The sequence below is a fragment of the Nematostella vectensis genome, chromosome 4 (assembly GCF_932526225.1).
Source record: "Nematostella vectensis chromosome 4, jaNemVect1.1, whole genome shotgun sequence".
Taxonomy (NCBI): Eukaryota; Metazoa; Cnidaria; class Anthozoa; order Actiniaria; family Edwardsiidae; genus Nematostella; species Nematostella vectensis.
In genome coordinates, this window is record NC_064037.1 from 3,051,233 (window position 1) to 3,068,942 (window position 17,710).

General features: G+C 38.5%; 3 protein-coding genes across 3 annotated transcripts; 2 read left to right on the forward strand and 1 right to left on the reverse strand.

The window, feature by feature from the left end:
* The first annotated feature begins 1,553 nt into the window (after window positions 1-1,553).
* LOC116614278 (protein Class8-like) lies at window positions 1,554-3,524 on the forward strand. The gene is made up of 5 exons (XM_032375141.2): window positions 1,554-1,711; window positions 2,060-2,083; window positions 2,413-2,450; window positions 2,923-3,013; window positions 3,362-3,524. Exons 1-4 carry the CDS (start codon window positions 1,627-1,629, stop codon window positions 3,010-3,012), a joined length of 237 nt encoding a protein of 78 aa, XP_032231032.1. The 5' UTR covers window positions 1,554-1,626; the 3' UTR covers window position 3,013; window positions 3,362-3,524.
* Window positions 3,525-4,379: 855 nt separating this feature from the next.
* On the forward strand, window positions 4,380-13,957 carry LOC5506664 (2-(3-amino-3-carboxypropyl)histidine synthase subunit 1). The gene is made up of 11 exons (XM_032375099.2): window positions 4,380-4,524; window positions 7,264-7,349; window positions 8,029-8,098; window positions 8,703-8,766; window positions 8,834-9,110; window positions 9,455-9,573; window positions 10,731-10,799; window positions 11,259-11,415; window positions 11,765-11,865; window positions 12,450-12,528; window positions 13,381-13,957. The coding sequence occupies exons 1-11, from the start codon at window positions 4,407-4,409 to the stop codon at window positions 13,645-13,647; spliced, it is 1,407 nt and encodes a 468-aa protein (XP_032230990.1). The 5' UTR covers window positions 4,380-4,406; the 3' UTR covers window positions 13,648-13,957.
* Window positions 13,958-15,002: 1,045 nt separating this feature from the next.
* Window positions 15,003-17,633, reverse strand: LOC125561838 (inositol monophosphatase 3-like). The gene is made up of 2 exons (XM_048726397.1): window positions 17,358-17,633; window positions 15,003-16,267 (listed from the first exon to the last, which is right to left on the reverse strand). Exons 1-2 carry the CDS (start codon window positions 17,574-17,576, stop codon window positions 15,470-15,472), a joined length of 1,017 nt encoding a protein of 338 aa, XP_048582354.1. The 5' UTR covers window positions 17,577-17,633; the 3' UTR covers window positions 15,003-15,469.
* Between the last annotated feature and the right edge of the window lie 77 nt (window positions 17,634-17,710).

Here is a 17,710-nt window from a genome sequence, read left to right on the forward strand (position 1 = left end):
GCTCATTGAATTAAGGACATGAACTTACATCACACGCTTCCTAACCTCGCGGTTTATGTTATTCAAAGAGCGATTCTGCATCTTTTACAACAAATAGATCAAAGCAAGCACACAGCAGAACAATCGCTTTTTCGTGTAAAAAAATTCCAACATTTTTTTTCCCGGGATGCGAGTAATTCTTCGTACAATTTGACTTGAGGAATTTTCTGAAAACAAACTGCCAATGCCTATTTATTTCGACCGAGTGCGGCTACCATTTTACACTAATGAAATAACATTTTTTTTCTCTGTTTTTCAATGCTGCGTATAGACGGAAATTCTACCTAAAGAAGTAATAGTAAAGTAAATCGATTATTTCGATACCATTATACCATATCAATATTTTATGTGTTTACAACCCCAACGCATGGTTTGCGGTGTCATTACAAAGCCTCTGTGTGGGTGAGAAACCTAAAAGGTTTACCCAAGCCTTGGTAAGGCTATTTCGAGCGTCATTTCGGTAGATCAGCAATACAATGGAATAACTACATAAAACCCATAAAACCATAATTGCTACAGTGACACGGAAACCATAAAGAATATTCTATTAGGTATCATCGCACGGTAAACGCCTAGAAAGATAACTAAGACAGATAATTAGCTAGAGACATGCAAAGAATCGTTTTTTCTCTTTGTTTTAACGGGACTAACTTTGAGGTTGTGGGCTAAGATTTTTGTTTTGTAATTTTGTGATCAATTCATTCACGCGTAGTTGACTTATTAAAGATTAGCCAGCTCCCAGCATATGAGCACCCAATCCCTGCCCCTCCGTCTTTGCTTTTCCACATAACTACATGTAGTTCTTTGGGAGTACGATCATACGTTACATCGGTTTCGGGGATTATTAACATAGAGGAGTCCAATCCAGGGCCGTAGCAAGGGGTGGGGCACTAGGGGCACGTGCCCCCCCCCCCCAATATTTCCAAAAAATTATAAGAAAATGACCAGTAGGGGCGTGGCTGGGCCCCCCAATATTTCCTTAATGTTTCTGTATTGTGCCCCCCAATATTTCGAGGTCTGCCACGGCACTGCAATCGCTATATATTTTAAACTTTTCTATAAACTTAGAAAACTTTTTTAACACTTTCTTTTCCTTTCATTTTACTCATATTGGTTGAATTAAAAATGATCTAATTCTTTTTAAGAATGAAAACGCAAATAAACAATGTTGTGAGTTGGGATGTATTAGGGAGGCAAGCGAGAATGTTAAGAAATATATATAAAGATATAAAAATAAAAATAGAATCAAAAGGATAACCAGGCTCATGATCAAATTCACACCAACAAGGCTTATTAGCAGTTTTGATTTTTCCTTCTTTTTCTCGATAATCATTAGAGCTTATTGCTTTCTAAATCTGCAAACCACACAATACCACAAATCTACACCACAAGACCCGTTTCGTGATTCATTACACACTTGAGTCAGATAAGACGTGGAAAAAACAATTGAAACCCCCTTCAAGCTGCAAACGAACCACAGTCCTGGAGCCGTATAAAAGGGACGGCAAGAGAGGGAGAAAATCACAACATCTCTTCAACCATCACAAGCAAGTCCAAGTCGTGAAAAAAAATAGTCTCTCCTTCATCATGCGTACCCTGATAGTTTTATTGGTCGCCGCCGTGTTGCTCTGCCAGACAAACGCTTTCCTTGAAGAGATGCTCAATGAGTACAGTAAGTATAGTAGAGTCAGGCTAGTTCACAGTTATTTAAATATATGCGTTGAAGCAATTTCCCGCTTAACGGGTACAGCAAGACAAGAAGAGACAGACTATTTCTCACGGATTTTCAACTTAAGATTTTCTGCCCTTTTCATCGGCCTGGGAAACGTGAAACCTCTGAAAACTGGTTTCGTTCAACGTTCCGGAGCTTAGCGAGGCATTTTAACAATTTTGTTGTCCAAGTTAAGAGTTTAAAAATATTGTGGAAATGGAATCCGATATTGCTGAACCAAATCAGAGCTTGATTCTACAAGCATAATGACCAATTATGTGCTTCTAAAATCATTTTTATTTATATCAGGGAGCGACGAAATCCAGCAGCGAGGTAAGATTTCAGCTTGATCGCGACATTATTAGTTGCTAAGGTAGGGTTGGATATTATGAAAAACGTTCATTAGCTGATTAGCGCGCTTGGATCCTCTCATCAACAACGCAACACTTTACCATGGAAATTGTTTCCTTTAAGCTGTATAATAAATATCTTATTGTCTTCCCTTGTTTGGTTAATGGTACTGGTATGGCCCAAAAGCGAATTGCGAAACTTTCTTGGATATTTTGATCTTTTCCTGGACAACACGTTCATAAAAGAACAATCTATTGGAAATATAACTTATATGCACTTTGTCTAACTTGATTTTATATGTATCTTTCAAGGCTGTGCGGATAAATACAAATCAAACATCTGCGGAAACGTAAGTATATCATCTTTTGATATAACAATTTATAAAACGAGAGAAACGAGACAGTCTTCTTCATAATTATTACTATCATATTTTTTTTAACCTAAGTACGACTTTAAAAGTCTAAAGTAGACAGGATTCCTTGTGAAAAAGCCAACATTGCTTGGGGCTGCTTTTGCCTTATTTAGGAAAGTGCTGGGAAATATATTTTGTCAATATATTTCTAGAAATAATTCTTATGGTTAGTCAAATGAAACTTCGCGCGCCAGTAAATGGCCAAATGACTAGGACGTGTTGGCGCCGTTTGCAATGAGCTAACGTATTATTTGGGGAAGAGTAAAAGTATGAGAAAAATAAGAAAATAGTTTGAGAAATGCTTTTTGAATAAATAGATCACGACTATCTTACATACTATTAACTATGTTACATACTATGTAAATTGTATTTATTTGCACTTACGTTATTTTTTATTTCATACCTTCAGGTGATCACTGCTGCTCACTGCGTGCGAAGAAGTGGTCGCATGGCAAAGTTTGCCAAGGCCAACTGCGCGCACTTCTGTGGTCTTTGCTGAGGTACTTGAGAACACTAGTGATTGTAATATAAAGAAAAACAAATTGAAAAGTCACTTTGTTTGAAGAACACAAATATCTGAGGGACGAGAGGTACTGTCCATTTTCCTTCGCCTGCTTGACTTTGCTGACGCGACAAATCCAATTCAGCGTGAAGTTTTGTAAGATCTATGTAGTGACCTTTGCCCCTTTGTTCTCTTGACAGTCTTATTCTCACTACACTTCGACCCAACTTCCCTTTCCACCCCCCCCCCTCCCCACACACACAACCAAGATGCCTTTACTTTTTATCAGGTTAAAATATTTTGCCAGGATATAATTTTAAATATTCTGTTCTATGTACTTTTGCAGTTGAAACAGTGACAGGACGGATGAATGGAAAATGATCCTTGAGTTTAATTGGACAAGTTTAGTTATAGTAGCTACTAGCCGGGCTGTGCCCGTTATCAAGATGCATGCACACGTGAATGTAGTTGTCTGTTGATTGATTTGACGAATAAACTTTGATCATTGATTTGTACTTCTCGTTATGGTTAAAAAATGGTCTACTTGCTTTACGCGTTGTCCCCAAAGAAAGAAAAAGTAAACTCTGACTGATTTTTTAACTAATGATATATTATCTAGTGGGGCGGAAACGGATTGTGTCTAGCAATGTTAAGCCCATAACATATTGGGCGTAAGCACGAGCGCAGCGCATGTAATTTTCCGATTCTCACTGGAACGCAAGCGCAAGAGAACGCAACTGCTTGATTTTTTATGACATGTACGTTTTTTCTCTTGCGACCTGTCTCGCAAAAAAAATGTTGCAGGTCGCACGCGCATTTTTTTGCGTGTGACACCCCCTTTGCAACTTGTTTTGCATTTCTCAGTCGCACGAAAAGTAGAACGCTCTTCTACTTTCTGCAACAAATTGCTTCAAGTCGCAGGAAAAACTTCACGTGTGACAGGGCGCGTGCGACCCACAACAATTTTTTTGCGAGACAAGTCGAGACAAGTCAAAAGAAAAAACGTACGCGTGTGACAGGGCGCGTGCGACCCGCAACAATTTTTTTTGCGAGACAGGTCGCAAGAGAAAAAACTGACGTGTGACAGGGCCTTTAGACCCATTCTCATTTGTGTTGCGCTTCCTTTTGGGCTTGCGCTTGGGTCGTAGTGAGAACCAACCTTTAGATTGCGAGCTTTTTGGCATAGGGGTTTGAGCAAGGGTGATGATCCTGCTAGACCGTCCCAGTCTCCCCCTAGACCACGGGTAGCCAAAGCTCACAGGGGACCAGGTGGTAGACATACAGTGAACATATAGGAGAAAACTAGACCTAGAAATATAATGTGTATGCTTGAATTTTTTGGGTTCCCTGTGTTTGAAAGCGGGATACCTGTGTGTTTGTAAACTTCCAATATGGCGGACAGCGTTGAGCAGTCTTCGGTGACTACCAAGAGGATTTCTGCGAAAGGAGCCCGTAAGAGATTCGTTGGAACGAAATCTGCGTCGGGAAAACACTCTCAGGGTGTAGATAGTAAGTTTTTAAATTAATTGAAATAACGATTGACAAATATTACCTTATTTTGTGTTTTATAAAGTAAATAAGGTCTAACTTAGGCCCGACTCATAAGTCACGCTCCTGTCGTGCCTAATCTAATTGTCTAACTTTTTTTTATAAGAAACTTTCCTATAAGAACGTCCAGCCTGAGATTTCACCAAATTTTAAGAACATGGCTAAGAACATGCCGAGGCTCAGATAGAAGAAAAAAATCCTTTTTTAGTCTTGATGCGTTCTAAAATGCAGAATCAAATTGTGATCATAGTTATAACAACCTTATAATTGCTATTGATCATTAGTGTAATGTAGTTCTGATTTTTTTGCCTGGAGAGGAAGGCTAAAAACCCAGGAAAACTGGGACAGTTAGCAGGTATGCGGCTTGGCGTTTGAATCAATATCATGCTTTTGCAACGAGCGCCACTGGTGCAACTGCGCTTAGTGCCATGCCGAACTTATTTCTGCCGTGCCAAATTAATTGATCCAGACGCACACTATTCATGTGCCAAATCAAAACAATTAGATTTTGCATGGTAGAGATGCAACGTACAGTACAGCCTGCAGGAAACTTAACATTTTATGCGCAAATTTTGTGTGTTTTTTGTGTGTAGAGTTTAAGTGTAAAATTAGATTCATACACTAAAACTACATGCACCTTGAGTGCACTGCACGCACCAAACTACACAAGCTTGTTTGCATCATTAACATCCACGAAATCCCTTGAGAGTATTAGAGGCTACAATTCAATGCCATGCATTTGTATGCAAAAAGAAAACTTGGGCATTTTGATAGGCGTTTGGCATTCAATGTGATAGAATTCAAAACCTGATACAACTTTGGCTTTACTTTATATCGTCAATAAAAACTGATCTCTACAAACTTCCTATAATTTGGCTTAATACAAGTAGTTTTACCAAGCAAAAGTAGAAAGCTTTTTTGTCTTGATAAGAAGGAATAAATGCAAAGGTTGTATGTTGAACTGGTGCTTTCTTGCCCAAAACAACAACAAAAACAAACAAACAAAGCTGTGTCAAACTATTATATTTAGCTGTGCTACTAAAATCACTACATAATCTTTAGTCTTAATATTTCTCTGATGGTGTTAGTTTGTACTTCACAATGTGTTGAAGGGATAAAAGCGAATGTTGTGTGTTTGAGCTCCTTCCAGTTTGTCAAACAACGGAAGAGTACCGAAAGCTGTTTCAAATATCTCTGATTTATGATTGATCCATTTTATGAAATCGCACAAAAAAACTATGAAAGCCTTTAGTCTATACAATTCACAGATCAATCATGTGTCAGTAACCAGTAACGTAGGAGTAGGGTTCTTGACACACGAAAGGAATAAATGTGAAAATTGTGTGCCGATGCGGCTTTGTTCTTGTCGAACAGTGAATTAGCACCGAAGGCATGTCAAACAATCAGTGCCGCCCTACTGAATCGTCCTACTAAAATATCCTTTGCATTTTTACATCTAAGAAAATATTAGTTTCACTCAAATTTTTTGAGCTTCTGAGTCGTTTGTCTAATTCGTGAGAAATGCTAATTATAAGATCACAACAATTATCTAAACCATAAAGGGGCGGATCTAGGGGGGTGGCCCCCTTATTTTCAGACAAAGTCTGCCTCCCCCTTTTTTGAAACTTTTGCTTAGGCCCCCCTCTTTTAAACTTCGGGATTTGCCCCTGCCATCACTGTTTTCTCTTGCTATTAAACTCGCGCATCAAACATATCCCTCAAAAACAAATCCTCTATGTCACAGCTTTAATAACCTCACAATCGGTAAAGCAGTAGATTAGCTTGAGCCAAACGCAAGCTGAGAGAGCTACAGTAGTCGACAATTGATCTTTGCTTGCCTTTAAAAAACGAAGACGATGTAATGTCAGCAGCAACTATGACTGTTTTTCTTGCTGTTAAACTTGCACATCAAACAGGCCCCTTGAAAAAGAATCATCTTTATCTATGCTTTGATTTGTTATAAAGAACTTCGCAATCGGTTAAGCAGTTGATTAGCAAGCGGAGAGAACCAAACAACTTACCACATTATTTTAATGTATACATGGCATACACTTCAACTAAAACCTCCTCGTTTCATTTGGCTTTCCAGGGGCATAGCCAGAGAGGTGGCCTAGCCCCCCCACCCCCCCCCCCCTTTAGCAGCCAAAAATACAGTAAATGTATGAGACATTATCTAAATACAGGAGAAAATGCCTTGAAAGTCCCTTTTGCCCCCCCCCCCCCCCCCCCCCGTTAAAACTCCTGGCTACGCCACTGCTTTCGTATGAACGTTTTTTCAGCATTATTTGGTAGTTCTCCCTGCATTAAAGATTCAAACGAACAATGGCCAACATTCCTGCATAACAAAGGAAAACCACACCCACCAATCCTGTCGTACACTCAGCATTTTACATGCAAAATCTGCGCATGCACTTCACTCAAACTATGAAAAAATTTCTGAAAAAACATGTGCGACGCTGTTAAGTTTCTTCCAGGCTGTACTGTATGAATCAGGCCTTACACTTTGTGCTCCTGCCTTGCCGAATCTAAATGTCTATTGTGTCTGAACAGATGCATTTGATGATGATTCTAACGTCCCACTAAATGTGTTGCGCTCAATAGGCAGTCAAAGTTGAACTCGGCATGGGAGAAGTGGGGAGTATGAATCTGGCCTTACATGCACAGAAATCCATGTTTAAATTCGTGAATTTGTTCCTGTAGGAGTTGGCTCTGCTGCTCACCGTCCTGTCAATCAGATACCAGAGGAAATTCTCAAAGACACAAAATTGCAAGAGGCGGTAAAACAGGCATGTTTGGATGATACACAAGAGGGTTATCCACCCCAAGTAGACTACAGAATTTAGGGCCACATCCAAACTTATTTGCATTTCTGTTTATATTTACTGGCTCCTTCTATAAATATCAAGGTTTGAAGTCTCATTGCCCCTGTATTCTGTATTTGCTCCCGTGGAGAGCAATTTTAAATATTAAATTACAGGGAGGGGGGAGGTGGATGGCGGTCTGCCAAAAAGTGGGTCATTTCTTCTTTTAGGACTGACAAATGCTATCCTTTTCCATGTGATACCTATTGATGCTCAAACCCTTAAGCAAATCCCGGGTATGTATGTGAAAAAGCTAATTCCTAAGGAGGTCCAGTGTAGATCTCCCAAAAAAGAAGCCTTTAAAAGTATTCACTGCTCCTTATAAAAGCGATGTAAGAGTTTGTATAGGGGGATAGATAAAAAATAACTCATTTCTTTTTCCCAGATGTAATCGAAAACAGATCCCATGAAGGACCTATTTAAAAGCAAGGTGTATCCAGGATTTACTGAGGGGGGTGCACATGTAGAGATGTTACATGCAAAAAGTTTTCCCACTTTCACAATTCTCCATGAAAAGGATGTTGCATAACAGAAATGATTGCATAGTGACTAACTTGGCTGCAATTGAATTGTTTCATTGTTTATTTTATGCTTGCATTTACAGCTTCCTGAAAACTACAATTTTGAGATACACAAAACTATATGGAGAATACAGCAAGTAAAGGCCAAACGAGGTAACAATATCACTAATTGTAAGCATTTCTTGTAAGATTTTATTGAGGAGACAGAAAATGATAGAAAATGCTAAAATCAAGCCTTGATATGATGCCAAAAGTATTTGGTGATTAATTGTACTTTTGTTAGTTACACCATCCTCACATCCCTTATTTCCTATAAGGTTTTTGTCTTTTTGCTAATTATTAATTTATGGATCTTTGACACGAAAAATCCTATGCTTAGTTAGTTCCGTCAAACTTTTATTGTCTTTTATTGTTGCGCAACGGTGAAAGGCAAAACTAAAATGCAATGGTGAAAGGCAACGCTAAAACATAATGCATGTAAAAGGCAACGCCAAAACACAACGCTTCCGAGGTGTCACCAGCATTGTGCACATGGCCATGCAGGTTGCTCTATACATATTTACACCATAAAACATTATTTGGGGGGTTATTTTAGGTAGTTGAATGATGTAACATGCTCTTAAAAATGTAATATTTGATTGTGAATCCTTCATGTTATTACTAACTTGTGCAGAATATTATTTTGGTAACACCAAGGGCAGATATACAATCATTCCAGCACCATGGACTTGTCACCTAATAGTATGCTCTCTTCTAGTTGCACTTCAGTTCCCTGAGGGACTTCTACTATTTGCTTGTACAATAGCAGACATTCTAGAGAGGTAAGACTTTAGTGTCATCTTTTGAGTGGACAGCCCTGGTTCTCATATTCATGGTTTTTGCTTCTAGTTTTACCGGATGTGAGACTGTCATAATGGGAGATGTGACATATGGTGCATGCTGTGTGGATGATTACTCCGCCCGTGCGCTAGGGTGTGACCTCCTGGTTCATTATGGGCACAGTTGCCTAGTCCCTATAGATGCGACTGCAGGGATTAAAATGCTTTATGTTTTTGTGGATATCAAGATTGATACAGCACACTTTGTTGAGAGTGTGCGGTTTAATCTTGGTGCAGGATCCTGCCTCGCCCTTGTTAGCACCATACAGTTTGTGGCGGCTCTCCAGGTAGACTTAACATTTATGTGTGCAAATATTTCTATTGCAAATTAGGTAATATACAGATTCTCTCTTTCTCTCCTCCCTACACCCTCCCCCTCATTTCCTATTTTGCTCAAAATCAAAGATGGTGGCTATGATTGCTTGAGACTGTTTTTTTGCGATAAAAATACCTGTGCCTTCCTGTGCCTGTGTCTCCTCACCCCTCTACTTCTTCTCATAGCCCAACCCTGTGCCCCCACACCTCTGTGCTTTTGGATAGCCACTCCCTATGTTCCTAGCAAATCTGCCCTTTTTAATAGTGCCACCCCAAACCCCTGCCTGATTTCAAAATCACCTTTTGTCTGATTCAGGCAGCATCAAATGAACTCTCTAAAGACTACCAGGTAGAAATACCTCAGTGCAAACCCCTATCCCCTGGTGAGATCCTGGGATGCACCGCCCCAATGCTCAAAGACAAGGATGCTGTCATGTGAGTCAGGGGTTTCTTTTAATCACTATTTAGTGCAGTATATGACATGATGCAACTGCATACATTATATCATACCGTAAATGACCTTATAAACGCCCACTATCTAAAGAATGCCTCTGATCTAATGAACGCCCCCCTAAGCTTATAAGTTTGCAATGAACGCCCCTCTGTAATAAACGCCCCCTCCCCTCCCTTGCTTCCTTCCCTGCCAGCTTAAAAACAAATGACAGGAATCCCAGAAATATAAATGGTAATTTAATTGTCTTCTTGCTTAATCAACACTGGTAAGCAAGTAGCATCTTGTTCAATGTCAAGTCTAAAATGAGGGTACCACTCTCTGATGTTCCTGATCTCATCGCTTAGGATGTCTGCAATTTTCTTTCGTTATGTCCTCGCAGTGTAGCATCCAGGAATAACAAGGCCAACTTCTCGTTTCTGCATACTTGCACTGTTAAATCATTGCATTTGTCGCATGGTAAACGCTTGCTACACAGGCTAAAATTTAAAATGATCTGGGCTGAGACTAGAACCCCACTGCAATTGGGCAGGGCTGTAGCCAGCTTGAGGCAAGTGAGGCACTTGCCTCTGTAAAATTTAGATGTTAAGTGTTTCACAATTGAAAAGTATGGGAAAAAACACCTGCTTTTGTTGGATTTATCATCCTGTGGCTAACTTTGCCTCGGTAAAAGGTTATAATATTTTCATAGTTTGTAAAGAACGCCCCTCTCTAATAAACGCCTGCTATCTAATGAACGTTTTTTCGGTCATTTACTGTACCAATCATAATTTAAAAAGATAATATACTTATAAATACTTATTGTAATCTCCCAGATGATGCTAGTATTCTGTCAAAATTTCCTTGATGTCCAGCTGCTAAAAAAAAACAGACAATAACATGCTGTGGTTTGGAGCAAAAATCTTCAGAATTTAATCTTGTCAATAGGTGACTTGTGCTAAGGAATTACTTGATTTTTGGGTGGCAAATTCAACCCAAAAAAAAAAAAAAAACAGAAATGACTACGACCAGAAACAACAAAAAGTAAACCCTTCTGCTGAAAAAAAATTCTGGCTTTGTTTGTAAATGCTAAATAGTGCTGTTATTTTGTTGTCAAAATCCCTGAGACATACCTTACTGTAAATAACTATCTGATTTTCAGCTACCTTGGTGATGGCAGGTTTCATTTGGAGGCAGTGATGATTGCCAATCCTGCTATCCAAGCTTACAGGTTGGCTGGTTCACGCACATAGACAATACCTGCTAGGGGGTGGGGGAGGGGGGGGTCTGCTCAAACAAAGGTTTGATACACATTAATTCTTATATATGATAGTGAGAGAGGGTGGGTGGAATTCACAAACCCCTTTTGCTCCCCTGAACCCATGGGCTTGCCATTACAGTCAATTTACGTAGTTATTCATGTTTTTAACAATGGTTCCTAATAAATAATGTACAAGTTTAATGGTTGTCTAAAATATTTTTTGTCAAATTTATAGTCACTTCAATTACTTAACAAAAAAATGGGTTTAAATAAGCAGTCTTGGCATAGTACACAACAAAAACTACCAGTTGTTTTGCCAATAATCTTAGTCAACTGGCAGGTTTTCCTCATTGTTTCAATATTATACAGAATAATTCATAAAGTTAACAGCTTTATTCAGTGCATGATAAGCACCCTCTTATCTTTCAGATATGACCCATATGACAAAACCTTCAGCAAAGAGTACTATGACATTGACAAAATGCATGAAGCCAGACAAACAGCAATAAAGCAGGCGTCACTAGCGAGTAAATACGGCCTGATACTAGGCACTCTTGGGAGACAAGGGAGTCCTAAAGTTTTACAGGTAAAGTCTTTGAATTGATTGATCGATCAATTATCTTACCAATATCTTACCAGTGTAATACAATAAACCTCATTTTATAGAGTCAGCAAGACCTTATCATTTTCTTTGACCCCTCAGCTGCTTTGTTGTGAGAAAAAAAAAATTGGTATCAAGCTGGTTTTATAAAAGAGAGGGTAGAGGGGAGTACATTTTCCCTGTGAGCCCCTAGCTGCGTGCCCAGGTTGATTGGCTATTGGCTGTCCTACAGTATGTTCCACAGTATGTCCCAGAAAAGGGGGCGGGGCAAACTGGTAAAGTCGAGTGATAATTTTGTACATATAACTCCCTTAGCATTCTCTCTGTTTTGTAGACTCTGGAGAAGCAACTTCAATCACTCAACATGGACTACATAATTGTGTTGTTATCTGAGGTTTTCCCTGACAAACTCAAGCTCTTCAAAGATGTTGATGCGTAAGTACTCAATTTATCATTATTTTTGGTAGATCCAGGAAATGCATGGTACAATGACTTGCACGATAGGAGTATCCCCTAGTCTTGGGCATGTCCAAATCCTTCCCACCCCTCTCAGTGTAAAATAGAGCATTTTTTATTAGGAAAACAATGTAGCAATGTTATCTAATGTCCTAAGCTCACAACCCCGGGGGGGGGGGGGGGGGCACTCAAATAAAAACAGACAGGATTGAACATTGGCAAAATAATTTTTAACCCTAAGGGACATCACCTTAGGTGTGGTTAAAATCAATACCCCTAAGAGTTATCAGATTACAGAATTTGAAAAGAAAAGCATTAAACACCCCCTAAGAATTAGCAGTAGGTTTAATTTTATACCCTATGAGATAGCAGAATTGGGAAAATCTTTAAACATCCCATAGATAGTTGGCTGAAATTGTATACCCTAAAAGATAGGACAATCATCCCTGTCTTCTTATACCTATATACCTGTCTTCATCCCCGTCTACTTTTCTGGAGAGTTCTACCCTCCTGGCTCACAACCCAATGATGTCTCCTTTTTTGCATTATTTTCATTTGCTTAGATGGGTACAAGTTGCATGTCCAAGATTATCAATAGACTGGGGAACAGCTTTTCCCAAGCCCCTACTGTCACCATATGAGGTATGTTATGTATGATGATACATTGAGGCTAGCAAACATGAGCTCTCATTAGAATCCACATGTATCTTTTAATTCATAGTACACTGGCTATTTACTAAATAAGAATAAATTCCCTTTTGTTGCTGTATAAAACAAGTTCCTCCTCGTTTGTAGATCTGTCCTTAAAAAATCCATGAATGACATCACAGTGTGCCATGAACAACAGCCATGTCTTGTCTTGTTGCATCTTTTACATGTATGTTGTGAATTCATCCGTGGATAAATATCACAAAATATAAGCTGTCATCATATTACTCATCAGCTCCTTGAGCTAAGGAGATTGGGTAACTACTCACCATTTGTAGTAAATGAATTGTTTTATTGTATTCTTAACATTCAATAATTGATGATGGTGTACTCTACTATATTCAAAATTCCCCCTCCCTTTAGCTTTTTATTGGCACCACGGAAGGGGGGAGCTCTCCAGAAAAGTAGTTGGGGATAATTTTTCTCTCTTTAAGGGTATAAAATTCTATGAAATCTACCAACCCTTAAACATGAGGTTCTTCTATAAAAGGGTAAGCCCCTCCCATCCCTGGGCTCGATTTTACAATTATCATCAGAACACTGCACCATGCTTGCTTGCTTATCTTCTAGTCTCAGGTGGTTGGATTAAAACTATTATTTCAGAGGAAACAAGACACTTGTGTTAATAGATTGATGCATAAATTAGTAAATGTTGACTCATTGAGCGCTGATTGATAACTGATCCTGCTATTTCTTAGTGGGAACCCCCAGATTATTTTTTCTCCAGGTCTTCTAATAGTTATGCTGTGTATTTGGTTTGCTTAGATAATATGATTACATTTTCAGGCATCAGTTGCATTACAGTCAGTTGCCTGGCAACAAAGTTACCCCATGGATTTCTATGCATATTCAAGCTTAGGGGGCTGGACTCCTAACAATGAGAGTAATCGACCTACTCCTGCCAACCGTAGGAAGAAAAATCTTCACACAGAAGTAATAATAGATAATGTTAGTGACAGCAAACCTGTCATCAAGGAGAGTGAGTGTGGTTCTGGGGAAACCTGTTGTGGAAAATGTACCAAGGAAACAGACAAGCATAGTAGCACACCATAGGACCCAGAGAAGTGATTTTAATTATATTATTCAATTGTACCCATCACTTTCAAGTGCTTCCTTGAAATCTCTTACACCCACAATAATCTCATAAAAATGGCTTAAAAATAACAGAAAAATCACGAGCAACTTGGGCAGCCTGTGGAATAATGGACAATATCCCTTCTTCACATATACCAATTTCAAATAAGGTTGTCATTGCAACTAGCGAATGGCAATTGCCTGAACTGGCAGTTCCAAGATCAATGGGTGTTTATGGGTAGTAATAATTTGTAATAACGAAGGGTGTAAATAAACTCAAGCAAAAGCATAACCATATATTAATTACTTTTAAAGGATAATCATGTTTAATTATAATTTTATGAATTTGGAAGAAATATTTTGGGATCCATGGGACAACGTTTTATGAAACAGGTGTATATGTCACACCCATATACTATGCCCATATACTATATGCATATAAGGGTTTTTTTGAAGGGGCATTTTTTGTAGGTCCTGGCTCATGGGCCATAGCAGACATAGGTAAACAGTATAGAACTGAGAATCATTTTTTTTTTAATTATCTCATCCAAAATAGCCAGAAGTCAATAGTATTAAAAGCGAACATTTGGGCCATGCTACTGTATATATATACATTTCAATAAATAGTGTTGGTTTGAGAAAAATACAAACTACATAGGTTTCCCTACAGGCCTGTTTCGTGGTTGCCCACTCATCAGGGGATTTAATGAGAATATTCCTACCATCGTATATATACTATTAACATTGAAATTTACATAATAATAGACTTATAGTTTTAGCTAAGGCGGTAAGAGGAACAATAGCGAGTTACATTAAATATGCGAGTTCTAATTGAACTGTTAATCCCGTCACCGTTAATTTTTCGCGCTATCAATTTTTCACACGTTCCGCACTGTTAGTTTCCGCCCCGCATATTTAATGTAACTCGCTATTGTTCCTCTTACCGCCTTAGCTAAAACTATAAGTCTATTATTATGTAAATTTCAATGTTAATAGTATATATACGATGGTAGGAATATTCTCATTAAATCCCCTGATGAGTGGGCAACCACGAAACAGGCCTGTAGGGAAACCTATGTAGTTTGTATTTTTCTCAAACCAACACTATACACCGCTCTACTTTCGAGTATTGAGCACTTTCTATGAAAGCCTCCAACCATCATTTTACATTTCAATAAATAAATAGTTAATTCTAAAAACATTATTATAATAATTGTCAGGGTTTGAATTTTGAATTCAAAGACAAATTAGCACAGGTATATCCAGGAGGTCGGGAGCTGGGGCTCTAGAGAAGACTGCATTTGGGGATTTCAGCCTCCTGTACATTTATTCTGAATTTTGCCTAAAGAGATGGCCACCCCCCCCCAACAGTGTTTTGTGTCTTTATTGCTACAGTACCTGATATTGTAATATATGTTTGATTATAACAACTACAGTGATTAATTATCACATTATTATAAAACCTAGAAATCCACTATGATACCTTATTCTATAACGTATCAAAACATTTATTATGTATTTCCAATTCAAATATACTACCATCCAAAAAAACATAAAAAATTGTTTAGCATTGCTCATTATTTTGCTTTTACCTGTTCTCCTATCAAGAACTTGCAAATTCTTATAATGTCTGTAAAGTTGCAAAACAACTTGTACTTGTAGTGAATCTTTTTTTGCATGGTAGTTTGATGCCATGAATTGAGATTTGAAAATTATACTAGAATTAAGGAAAACTGTTAAGTTAACAAATATTGAATTTTTGTGTAGTTAAACTTTAACCTAACCCTAACCTTAATGCATGCTACAGTTTCAACATTCTTCTAAATTCTTTGTGATTTCGTAATGCGGCCAATAACCCTTGGTCATTTGCAGGCTTTGAAGGGTCTGTATATATTATATCGTCTCCTTTAAGTGTTGTCATTCTACCACCTAGAGCCCTCAAGATCGCATCTCCAGCACATATATCCCACTTCTTGATCTTAGTCACATGGACATATGCATCTGCACTGCCGTCAAACAGAGAGAGCACCTTGTACCCTGCACCTCCTGCAGGGATAACAACGGCCTTTCCACCAAATGCTTTCCTAGCCGTAGCATTCACCTTTCCTGCATGAGATCTGGATATTATTATCCTTGGTGAGCTCATGTCAGACTTTGTAACAGACTCTTTAGAGTTCAGGTTTGAAGAGCTACCATGACCATTCCAGGCCCAGAAAGATTTCTTTTGAAAGGGCTTGTGTATAACACCAGCCACTGGCTTGCCATTAACAACTATACAGACCATTGTGGTAACAAAGTGAAGAAGATTTTCAGTGTATTCTTTAGTTGCATCAAGTGGGTCAATCCACACCAAGACATTACTCACTGGGACATACTCATCTTCAATATTTTGAAGTTCATTGTTTAGTAATATTGTGGCCGAGGAAAGCTTTGGGGATGTGGTGTCTTCTGGAGCAGCTGAAGCCTCATGTTCTTCAGATACAACTTTCACGGAGGGAAAGGCTTTTCTGAAGCCATAAAACATGGCTCTGTGAGACTGGAGGTCTCCCTGAGTGACAGGGTCATTCACACCCTCCTTTGTTTTTCCCTTACTTTTTTCCTGTAAACACAACATATAAAAGCATCAGACATCATGGAACACAGAAAAATATGCTAAGAAATAATTAAATCAAAAATCATTCTAAGCTTGAGTATGTCAAGGTCAGTATGTCAAAACACTGGCCTGGCTTTTATACCCATTTTCAGTCATGTGTGCCTTGTGTTTTTCATTTCTGAGTTGTAACTGGTTTTTGGTGATGGAAGTCATTTTGCAGTTACTGTACAGTGGCTGTTAGACCTTCAACCAATTAGATGACCCAGAAAAGCACGGGTGTAAAAAAGCAGACAAGAGATACATTCATAAATGCACTACACTAATCTAACAACAAAGCAAAACTTTTGAAAATTTGAAACAATTTTAACATTTTAAAATTGCAGCCTTTGTGTTTATCTGTATTTTCTCAGGGACGCTGGCTAGGAAGGCGATCCAATATGATGTCATTTTTGCTGTGATTGGTCTGAAGCGTTTACAGATTTAGCAATTCATGATTAAATCCAGACATCATCACACCATCATAAAAAAGCTGAAATGTTAGCTGTCAAATCGTACACGTAAACATTGATTCACTTGAGTACAGCAACTCTTCCTGTCTTCGTTTCTGTGACAACAATATCTCTACCTCACAAAGAATGTTTGTAGTAACGTGTAAATCACGAAAAAAGCAAATTCACTATCGAGAAGGTTTCACCCTAGAGGATGTAAAGTTTAATAATTTATTCTAAAGCCAAAGTAAGGAATTGCGAAATCTATATAAAATAAACAAGGCACAAATTCCAGACATCAGAATGAACGAAGTGTCTAGATGCACGACAGTCGAATGGGGCTTTCTAATAGAAAATCGAAGAAACAAGTTAAAGTTAACCCTTAGAAAGCAGTACAATAACATTTTGAACTTAAGTTATACGGCGTCAGTTATATGCGCTTTATTGTTTTTCCTTGCATGCAATTTAACTTTGCAACCTGTTGATAAGCAAAGATTACAACGGTATGATTTTTAACAACGGTAATCATGTTACCTTACAAGACAAGCTATCAAATAATATAATAACCTCAACCTCGCATTAATTAGTCATATAAACTTAATATTTACCGAAAGATTGTTTTGTTCGCGAACAGTTCGAACAGCGATTCCTCCATCTTCGGCAAGTTGTATCGATGCGGCTAAAAGCTGTTTTATGGACACCGATTCGCCGCTATGGCCTGTTTCATTCCCGTCCGTAGTCAAATAATAGACTAGAGCCAAACCACAAAGTCCAACCACGATAAATCCAATAGGGGAAAGGCGGATTTTGGCCGAAAGCCCCATCATAATGAGCCACGCTAAATGTATACCCGGCTTCGCATGGCTTCCAGGTAGTGAAAAAAGATTTAGATATTACAAAGATTTTCATTGGTTCAAAATTCAATATACAAACCCTCTTCTAATTGGTTCATCCCAAACAC

Bases quoted from the DNA above. Each gene is read 5' to 3' on its own strand.
- LOC116614278 (XM_032375141.2), top strand. From the start codon at position 1,627: ATGCGTACCCTGATAGTTTTATTGGTCGCCGCCGTGTTGCTCTGCCAG. The intron at 1,712-2,059 runs GTAAGTATAGTA...TATTTATATCAG, and splicing joins AGAGATGCTCAATGAGTACA to GGAGCGACGAAATCCAGCAG. The intron at 2,084-2,412 runs GTAAGATTTCAG...GTATCTTTCAAG, and splicing joins CGACGAAATCCAGCAGCGAG to GCTGTGCGGATAAATACAAA.
- LOC5506664 (XM_032375099.2), top strand. From the start codon at position 4,407: ATGGCGGACAGCGTTGAGCAGTCTTCGGTGACTACCAAGAGGATTTCT. The intron at 7,350-8,028 runs GCATGTTTGGAT...TTGCATTTACAG, and splicing joins TGCAAGAGGCGGTAAAACAG to CTTCCTGAAAACTACAATTT. The intron at 9,111-9,454 runs GTAGACTTAACA...TGTCTGATTCAG, and splicing joins AGTTTGTGGCGGCTCTCCAG to GCAGCATCAAATGAACTCTC.
- LOC125561838 (XM_048726397.1), bottom strand. From the start codon at position 17,576: ATGATGGGGCTTTCGGCCAAAATCCGCCTTTCCCCTATTGGATTTATC. The intron at 16,268-17,357 runs GTAAATATTAAG...TTGTGTTTACAG, and splicing joins GCGAACAAAACAATCTTTCG to GAAAAAAGTAAGGGAAAAAC.